At 56.5% G+C, this 9,862-nt stretch overlaps 1 protein-coding gene across 1 annotated transcript; it reads left to right on the top strand.

Annotated features, from left to right (window-relative positions):
* Positions 1 to 374: 374 nt before the first annotated feature.
* On the top strand, positions 375 to 8,667 carry LOC118998442 (leukocyte immunoglobulin-like receptor subfamily A member 6). The gene is made up of 11 exons (XM_037062636.1): positions 375 to 479; positions 1,161 to 1,442; positions 3,647 to 3,715; positions 3,886 to 4,170; positions 4,327 to 4,632; positions 4,856 to 5,137; positions 5,422 to 5,724; positions 6,861 to 6,977; positions 7,551 to 7,603; positions 7,986 to 8,147; positions 8,227 to 8,667. The coding sequence occupies exons 1-11, from the start codon at positions 386 to 388 to the stop codon at positions 8,371 to 8,373; spliced, it is 2,100 nt and encodes a 699-aa protein (XP_036918531.1). The 5' UTR covers positions 375 to 385; the 3' UTR covers positions 8,374 to 8,667.
* Positions 8,668 to 9,862: the final 1,195 nt, after the last annotated feature.

A 9,862-nucleotide genomic window follows, 5' to 3' on the forward strand; every position in this document is an offset into this window, starting at 1 on the left:
CTGTGGGACCAGGTCCAGGCAGGTGAGTCGTCCCCCAGACCTCCTACTTCAGTACAACAATGCCCCTAGGCAGCTGGGGGACACACACGGGTCTGGGCTGATGGTGACCAGTGTGGGAGGGGCCTTGCAGTGACAGCCAGGGAAACTGAGGGGACAAGGCCCCTCCCGACCCTGCAGGTCTGATCCCTTCCCAGCAGTTACCCCCAAACCCTCCATCTGGGCTGATCCAGGACCTGGGGTCAGACATGGGAGCCCTGTGACCATCTGGTGTCAGGGGTCTCTGCAGACAGATGCCTATGCTCTGTATATAGAGAGGGGCTCTGAGCCCTTGGATGTGAGCATCCCACAGGCCTCCAACAACAAAACTGGGTTCCTCATTCAGTCCATGAGCCCACAGCACACAGGGCTGTACCAGTGTGCGTACAGCACTGGGGGCAGGCTGTCTGAGAGGAGTGAGCCCCTGTTCCTGGTGCTGACAGGTAAGGGGGGAACCCGGGTCTCCTCCCCATGTGGGCTCCTCCTCAGAGGATGAAGGGGACAGAGTGTGGCTTTAGGGGCTTTCACGCCTCACAGCACCCACCTAGGGGAGGTAAGTAAACTGTCCCCTTGAATTCAGATTCTCCTCTGTCGGGAGTGTTAAGCGCACCCTACCTCTCAGCACAGCCAGGCCCCGTGGTGACCACAGGAGGGAACGTGTCCCTCTTCTTCAGCTCAGAGTCCACATGGGACACGTTCCACCTGCTGAAGGAGGGAGGGGCTGAGCTGCCCCAACACAGGAAATCGGAATGGAGATCCCATGAGAGGAGGAGGCAGGCTATGTTCCCTGTGGGCCCCCTGAGCTCCTCCCATGGGGGGACCTACAGGTGCTCTGGTTCCTCCAGCTCTGACTCCAATGTGTGGTCACAGCCCAGTGACTCTCTAGGCCTTGAGGTCACAGGTGAAGTGGCCGACACTTGGCTTCAATTCTTTTTGGTGCCGAAAGTATCTGGTCTAAACCGCGTGGGTAGTAAAGCCCTTGGGTGTGGGGGGGGTCAGTGATTCGGGTTTATGGGGACAGAACCACAGGCAGGACCCTTAGGGAAGGACAAGTGAGAGCTCTCCCTGCAGCCCCAGAGGGCAGTGGATGTGTGTCCTCTGAATGACAATGACCTTCTCCCCAGGTGTGTACAGGGAGCCCTCCCTCTCAGCCCAGCCAGGGCCCCTACTGCTGCCTGGAGACAACCTGACCCTCCAGTGTCACTCAGAGCCCGGCTTTGACAGATTTGCCCTGACCAAGGATGAGGAACCCACAGCCCCCCAGCGTCTCCAGGGGCAGCACAGCCCGGACTTCCCCCTGGACCCTGTGAACCTCACCCACGGGGGCCGGTACAGGTGCTACAGTGGACACAACCTCTCCCATGTGTGGTCGGCCCCCAGCGCCCCCCTGGACATCCTGATTGCAGGTGAGGAGCCCTGCCCTGCCCCCTGTCCTGACTGTCTGCTCAGGGCTCAGACCTGGGGTCACCTGGGTGGTGATAGGGTCCACGTCAGGGTTCTGGAGCAGAGGCTGAGGGAGGCTGAGGTTTAGGGGAGGTTTGGAGAAAAAAAGTATGTTAGGGGCCTGTAGAAAAAAGATGCCACTGAGAGGGACTGAAAGGAGCTGAGAGGGGTCACAGAGTGAAGCTGGGGAAGGAACTACACGGTCCCTCAGCTCAGGGTCAAGAACATGGGGGAAGCTTTGACCTCCCGCACATCACAGCCCTCCTCTCCCCAGGAAAGGACACGAAACCCTCCCTCTCTGCACAGCCATCGCCCTCAGTGCCCCTGGGAGCGAAAGTGACCCTGCAGTGTCAATCTGAGGTCAGGGCTGACACCTTCCACCTGCACAGGGAGGGGTCCCTGGACTCTCCCCAGCAGCTTCGTCTGCAGGACACGGCAGCCCTCTCTCAGGCCAACTTCACCATCAGCCCCGTGACCTGGGGCCACAACGGGACCTACAGGTGCTACAGCTCACTCAGCTCCTCCCCCTTCCAGCTGTCACAGCCCAGTGACCCCCTGGAGCTCCTGGTATCAGGTGAGGATCCCCACCCCAGGTCCACTGAGGGAGCAAACTCCATCCCAGGACAGCTCTGGGCTGGAACGGGAAGGAGGACGAAACAGTGAGGCCGGCAACAGGGGGAATCCCACTCCAGAAAAAGACAGAGAAAGTGGGGAGTCCCCACACTCCCCTTGCCTCACCCCATTGAGGGTCTGTTCAGTGGCGGTGTGTGGACAGAGGACACTAAAGTGTGTGAAGGGACAATCTTTGGGGGACATGTAACGGACTATGGGAGACAGGAGGAGGCAGGCCCACCCACAGCCTCCCCTGGTTGCTGTGTCCTGCAGCAGCTGGGGTCTGCAGACCCTCCTCCAAGCAGACAAACTTCATGTCTGCTGGGTAGCAGAGTCCTCATAGCCCAGAGGAGACACAGACTCCACCAGGCTTCTGCTATTTCTCACTTTACATTTCAACACATCACTTGGGCCTCTTGTCTCAAGCAGCAGGGAGGTCACTGGGTCCCATGTGATCAGCTGGGAGGAAATACATGAAGGGGAAGATGCCCAGCTCAGAGGGGGAGAAAAGAGCAGGAGCCACTCCTGCCTCTGTCTGTGTTGCTGACTCAAGGCCCCTGAGCTGTTCTGGTCCCTGTGGAATAAATCCCACCTAGGAGATGGAGTCACGGAGGCCTCTCATTATCAGTCAGGGTGATGGGGATCCTCTGAAACTTTAAATCAAAGCAGAGTTCACAGAGCCCCATCAACTGAACCCCAGTGACAAAATCCTACCTGTATCTGGGACTCGCATCTCCCATCTATCAGAGCAGAATCCACTCCAGGTTTTGAAACAGCTCGGTCAGTTTAGAACTTTGATGCCAGAGAATCCCAGTGGGAGAAAGAACATGAGCCCAACCTGGGCTTGTCCTGTCTCCCTGGGGGACCCCTGTCATTACCTGGGTGTGGGAGGATGGCTGGGCTTCTGCTCCGTTTCCATGACACCAGCTGGTCAGCTGGGTCAGATCATCCTCCAAAACACCTCCCACCAGAAGTCCCATCAGTGCCCCCTCCCCCTCCCAGAGTTCCCTGCACGGCCTGTGACTTCATTGGTCACATCATCAGGCCTGTCTGTGACCCACAGAGATCTGGGTTGTCATGCAGGTGTGCATCTACAGATTTGGCTTTTTCCTTTATCTTTTTGCTACTTTCTTACCAATATTCCAATTACATTACAAACTAAATGAAGACTTAGAGGATATGTTAAATTTGGCAATTCTCAAAGCCAAAAATGCCTGTGTTGTACGCAGTCAGTTATTTATCTTTTTGAGAAGAAAAACTGATGGAAAGAAGAAAGGAACGAGACACTGAAATGATGTTCCCAAGTCAGAGACACAAGGAGGCAGCTGAGGTGGAGCATTGAAGACGTACATCCAGCCGTCACTCCTTCACGGCCTGACCTTCAGGACCAATTGAGGTCCCCCGTGTGCATCTGGGCTTTCCACAGCAATGCAAGTCCAGCCCCAGAGATGCTCACCTTGGGGAATGGAGTTGAGTACCAGTTTGAGAGACACATTAAAGATTAGAAAAGAGATGACCTAAGCCATCCTACACCTCTTCTCTCATATCTTATCAGTTGGAGGAAAATCTCACAGGGACTCACTTCCAGGGCTGCATCGGGGCCCAGAGGACAAGGTCCAGGCACGTAAGTCAACCCCCAGACCTGCTTCAGCACAAAGATGCCCCTGGGCAGATGGGGACACACAGTGAGCCTGAGCTGATGGTGACCAGTGTGGGAGGGGCCTTGGAGTGACAGCCGGGGAAACTGAGGGGACAAGGATACCCCCTGATGCTGTAGGTCTGATTCTTTTCCAGCGGTTCCTCCCAAACCCTCCATCTGGGCTGACCCAGGCCCCATCGTCAGCAAGGGGAGCCCTGTGACCATCTGGTGTCAGGGGTCTCTGCAGGCGAATGGCTACGTTCTGTATAAAGAGAGGAGTTCTGAGCCCTTAGATGCGATCATCCCAAAGGCCTCCAGCAACAAGACCCGGTTCCTCATTCAGTCCATGAGCCCACAGCACACAGGGCTGTACCAGTGTGCATACAGCACTGAGGGCAGGCTGTCTGAGAGGAGTGAGCCCCTGCTCCTGGTGGTGACAGGTAAGGGGGAACCCGAGTCTCCTCCCCACTGTGGGCTCCCCCTCAGAGGATGAAGGGGACAGAGTGAGGTTTTAGGGGGGCCTCACCCCTCACATCCCACACCTCAGGAAGGTGGGGTGACAGTCCCCTCTAACTCAGATCCTCCTTCTCCCTCAGGAGAGCACAGTGCACCCTCCCTCTCAGCACAGCCAGGCCCCGTGGTGACCTCAGGAGGGAACGTGTCCCTCTTGTGCAGCTCAGGGTCCACACTGGACACGATCCACCTGCTGAAGGAGGGAGGGGCTGAGCCGCCCCAACACAGGAAATCAGAATGGAGATCCCATGAGAGGAGGAGGCAGGCTGTGTTCCCTGTGGGCCCCCTGAGCTCCTCCCATGGGGGGACCTACAGATGCTATGGTTCCTCCAGCTCCAACCCCAATGTGTGGTCACAGCCCAGTGACCCCCTGCACCTTGCGGTCACAGGTGAGGTGGCCCACACTTGGCTGCGGTTCTTTCCTGGGCCCCAAATAACTGATCTAAACCTTGTGCCTAGGAAAGCTGTGGGGGTTGTCGGGGTCACTGACAGGAGTTTATTGGGGACAGAACCACAGGGAGGAGACTTAGGGAGAGACACGTGAGAGCTCTCCCTGCAGCCCCAGTGGGTGGTGAGTGTGTGTCCCCTAGGTGACAATGACCTTCTCCCCAGGTGTGTACATGGAGCCCTCCCTCTCAGCCCAGCCAGGGCCCCTACTGCTGCCTGGAGACAACCTGACCCTCCAGTGTCACTCAGAGCCCGGCTTTGACAGATTCGCTCTGACCAAGGAAGGGGGACCCACACCCCCCCAGGGTCTCCATGGGCAGCACAGCCCCAGCTTCCCCCTGGGCCCTGTGAACCTCACCCACGGTGGCCGATACAGGTGCTACAGTGGACACAACCTCTCCTATGTGTGGTCAGCTCCCAGTGCCCCCCTGGACATCCTGATTGCAGGTGAGGAGTCCTGCCCCACCCCCTGTCCTGACTGTCTGCTCAGGGCTGTGGCCTGGCATTACAGTAGTGGTGATAGAGTCCAGGCCAGGGTCCTGGAACAGTGGCTGAGGTCTGGGAAATGGAGTAGCAGGCATGGAAATAATAGGCACCCAGCCAGAGGGACTGAGAGGAGCTGACAGGGGTCAAAGACAGTGACCCTGGGGAAGGACAGGGTCCCTTAGCTCAGGGATCAGGGCATGGGGTGAGGGGTGACCCTCTGCACATCACAGCCCTCCTCTCCACAGGACTGGATAGGAAACCCTCCCTCTCTGCACAGCCATCGCCCTCAGTGCCCTGGGGAGCAAACGTGACCCTGCAGTGTCAATCTGAGGTCAGGGCTGACACCTTCCACCTGCACAGGGAGGGGTCCCTGGACCCTCCCCAGCAGCTTCGACTGCAGAACACAGCGGCTGCCCCCTCTCAGGTCAACTTCACCATCAGCCCTGTGACCTGGGGCCATCTCGGGGCCTACAGGTGCTACAGCTCACTCAGCTCGTCCCCCTTCCAGCTGTCACAGCCCAGTGACCCTCTGGAGCTCCTGATTTCAGGTGAGCATCCCTAGCCCCACCCCTGTGTCCTCATGATCAGGTCAACACCCTGTCCCCCAGGGAACTTTGGGCTGGATACAGAGTGAGGTGGTCTCTGAATGAGGGTCAGCCTGAGGGACTCTTACCTCACAGAGAGTTGAACAACCAGAACCACCTCACTGCTGCCTCAAATTCATCCTCCCATGTGGGGCCCAGACAGGTTCCAGGGCCCAGGGACGCTGGAGAGGCCTCAGGCTGAGCAAAAGGAGGAAAGGCCAGGGGCACCCATCCCGATCCCCCTCCTTCTCCCAGAGACTAAGAGGCTGAGACAAGTGTGGTGTATAGCAGAGGCCTTGCTCCCAGGGAGAACATCACCCTCACTGGCACACTTCTCTCCCAAAGAGTCTGGGGGCCAGACAGACATGTTGGGTGGGGGATCACGGGGCCCCAAGGGATGTGAGGCAATCAGCTAATGGGTGGGGGGTCATGGAACAGGGAGATGCTATGGTCCCACCCATGGGAAGGGCAGCCAGGGTGAAGCAGGGTGAAGGCAGCCCCCACCACTTACCCCCATCTGAATTTTTGGGAGGTTCCTGAGGATGGAGAATCCCCCATGGGTGGGACTGGGGAATCCACAGACAGGCCTGCAGATCGATCAGTGAGAGTGTATGTGGGGAGGTGGTGGGTGTGTCCCTGGGGACAGGGGCTGAGTCCTGTGCAAGTTCAGGCGCCTCTGGAGGCTCAGACTTGGCCACGCCCTTCCCCCCTCTGTGCCTCCGGGTCCCAAGCGTAGAAGGAGAGATTCGGGGTCCAGGGCTTAGATTTCCTTCCAGTTCTGGCTCTGACCTCCTAGAAAGGGGCCTCCCAGGGAGCCCAGCACTCGAAGCTTGTGTCCACCTGGAGGAACAGGAGGACAGCACAGGAGACCACATCCCGGGGCCCAGTCCCAGCCCTGCCCCGACCAGGCTGGGTGACCGGGGGCATGTGGCTAACCTCTGGGCCACAGTGACTGGATGTGAGGGGGGTCAGCCATTCCTGGTGCACCAGGGCTGTGAGGTCAGAGCAGATGAAAGACAGACCCCAGCACATGCCTCGCACACAGTAGGTGCTCATTAAATGGCACCCTTGGTTCATTCACAATGTCACACCAGCTCAAGGTCTCGACTGGTCCCTGAACATCCTGATTGGGGTCTCGGGGGCCCTCGTCCTGCTGCTCTCCCTCCTCCTCTTCCTCCTCCTCCGACACCGGTGTCAACGCAAAGGCAGGACGTCAGGTGAGTAGGGCATGGGGTGACCTGGGTCACAGGAGAGGGGGGCTCAGAGCACCTGGCACAGGAAATCAAATAGGTGGGGAAGGCACACTGAGCAACGGATTTCTCCAGAATCTCACATCAGAAATCTGGAAGGAATACACTTAATGTCAGTACATGTACAAAAGTTCAGGTAAACCTCTGTTGTCTTCAATCTCCTGAAATATGAAATACACACACAAGCGTGTGTCAGGGTTTCCTTCTTTCCTCGGGAATCACTCCAGGAGGGGTTCCCTCCCTCCCAAGGCTGACACTGCCCCTCTTCACCAGCCCAGACAGAGGCTGATGCCCAAAAGCTCCCATTTGTGAGAGGAAAGCACCCCTACCCTGTGGGAGGGGGCACAGGGATTTCAGAAGCCAATGGGGGAGGGGACAGCCTGGGAGAGTGTGGGGGTCAGAGGTGAGGACTGATATTCATAGCATGACCTGGCCCCGCACCTCACCCCTGGGTTAGCGGCCCACCTGGGAGAAGGCTGGTCTGCAGCCCTGAGCACTCAGGGTCCCTGCCAGGAGACACACCCCACTCTGTCCCAGCAGGTGCTGCCCTGAAGGACCCACAGCCTGGGGAGGGCCTAGAGCTGGACCCTCAGGTGAGACCCCTGCTTCTGTCCAGGACACCCACCAAGGACCTTCCTGTTGCCCAGTTCGCTGCAGTGGTCACTTCCATTGGGAAGGAGAGTGTGTGGTCTGGGCAGGGAACAGACGAAACAGCAGGTGCAAAGGTCCAGAGGCAGGACCTGCTGCTTCAGACAGATGGGCCCTGGAGCAAGAGCTGCATGAGCAACAGAGAGTGTGTTAGGTTAAGAATCAGAACTGCAGAAGCTTCCAGATGCCCCAAGGCTCAGGAAGTACCTGAAGATTCTATCCTAAGAGTGACTTAATCTGATTTAAAGTTTAAATCGGGAATCTGGCTACAGGTGGAAAATTGACTGGAATCAAAGAGACGCTGGTTCTGTCTCACTGTCTCTGCAGCAGAACAGGCCCGATGACAATTCGAAACAAGTGACCTATGCCCAAGTGAACTTCAGATCAAGACTCAAGCAAGGAGTGGCCACTTCTCCTCCCCCCCTGTCAGAGGAGTTGCCAGACAGGAAGGGAAGACAAACAGAAGAGGACAGACAGATGGACAGTCAGGTGGGTCCCGTCCTCTCCACGCCCCAGGCTTCTCCAACCCCAACCCCCTTTCACCCCTCTCACTGTCCCCCTGTTCCAGGCTGCTGCCTCTGAAGGCCCCCAGGACGTGACCTATGCCCAGCTGACCCTCATGACCCCCAGACGGAAGACGGGTGCACCCCCTTCCTCCCCATCACACCAGCCCTCAGATGAGCCCAGTGTGTACGCGACTCTGGCCGCCCACTAGCCCTGGGAGGACCCCAGACCCCACACTCCAGGGAGGGAGCCTGCAGGGACCCCAGAAGGCACAGGAGCTGCCCCAAGGACACTCAGGAAGGCTCCAGCCAGCCTGGGGACCTGACATGCACCCCCAGCAGCTTCTGGGACCCTCCGGAGTCCCCTGATCATGCATTCACAGATAAGTACTATCCATACACTTTGGAACCAAAGCAACAGACTTCTCGAGAATCAATGTGTGTGTCCTGGCTGGTGTGGTTCAGTGGGTTGAGGGATGGCCTGTGAACCAAAGGATCACAGGTTCAATTCCCAGTCACACCACATGCCCAGGTTGTGGGCCAGGTCCACAGTAAGGGGTGTGTGAGAGGCAACCACACATTGATGTTTCTCTCCCTCTCTTCTCCTCCCCTTCCACTCTTTCAAAAAAATAATAAATACAATATTATTTTTAATTTTTAAAAAAGGATGTATGAATATGGACTGGATAAATATCCCAAGCATGAGGATATCTGATTTCAGGAATGAATAAATGGCTTTAGAGTCAAAAACTCATTCAGTGAAATTCAACACTAAAAGAAATAGCAAAAAAGAAAATTATATCAACAAATGCAACCCTTTTGTTAAATCCCTGCACCAATTTATAATGACAAAGTCTTCAGAAGTGAAAGGGTATTATCTATAACTTATCAAAGCATCATTCAAACACTTTATAAACAAGATAGTGTTTAAGGTAAAAACTAGAAAACTTTTGGACTTCCACCAAGATGGAGGCATAGGTGGAAACACTGTGCCTTCTCCCACAACCAAGTTTGAATACACAAAGGTTTAGTAAAGAAAGACACAGCCAAAGAACAGAACATTGAACTATACGGAAGTCCGACAACAATGAACTGTTCAACATGGACCAGTAAGAGGGGCAGAGCCAGCAGCGGAGCAGGGTCGGGCAGGAAAGATCCCCCGAACCAGGCACACAGGCAGCCTGGACCCAGTCGGGGGGCGGGGCAGACTGACCTTGGTCGCACATTCACGCACAGTGAGACGGACCACGCAGGCCCCAGCGGGCAAACCTAGTGGTGGAGGGGTGATGGCAGCGGTGGCACACTCGCGTACAGTGGGACGAAACATGCAGGCCGGGTGAGAGTGGCAGCTGCGGCACCTGTAGCACAGGCAGTGGTGGGAGGCGAAGACGGGACCTCCAGTGCTCCTCTTTGACCCCGCCCCCACATACAGCGTCACAACCCAGCGACTGAGTTGCCCTGCTCTGGTGAACACCTAGGGCTCTGATCCTGATACATAACAGGCACAAACAGGCCAAAAGATGGCGCAAGAAGAACTCAAAGCCCCAGAGCCCATGACTCTAGGTGACCAAGAAATAGCCAGCCTCTCAGATGCACAGTTCAAAACACTGGTCATCAGGATCCTCACAGAACTGGTTGATTATAGTCAAAAATTAGAGGAACATATGAAGGCTAAACTAATTGAAATGAAGGGAGATGTCC

The sequence above is a fragment of the Sturnira hondurensis genome, unplaced genomic scaffold (genome assembly GCF_014824575.4).
Source record: "Sturnira hondurensis isolate 20B ecotype Veracruz unplaced genomic scaffold, ASM1482457v3 Scaffold0014132, whole genome shotgun sequence".
Taxonomy (NCBI): Eukaryota; Metazoa; Chordata; class Mammalia; order Chiroptera; family Phyllostomidae; genus Sturnira; species Sturnira hondurensis.

Bases quoted from the DNA above. Each gene is read 5' to 3' on its own strand.
- LOC118998442 (XM_037062636.1), top strand. From the start codon at position 386: ATGAGCCCACAGCACACAGGGCTGTACCAGTGTGCGTACAGCACTGGG. The intron at 7,604-7,985 runs GTGAGACCCCTG...CTGTCTCTGCAG, and splicing joins GCCTAGAGCTGGACCCTCAG to CAGAACAGGCCCGATGACAA. The intron at 8,148-8,226 runs GTGGGTCCCGTC...CCCCTGTTCCAG, and splicing joins ACAGACAGATGGACAGTCAG to GCTGCTGCCTCTGAAGGCCC.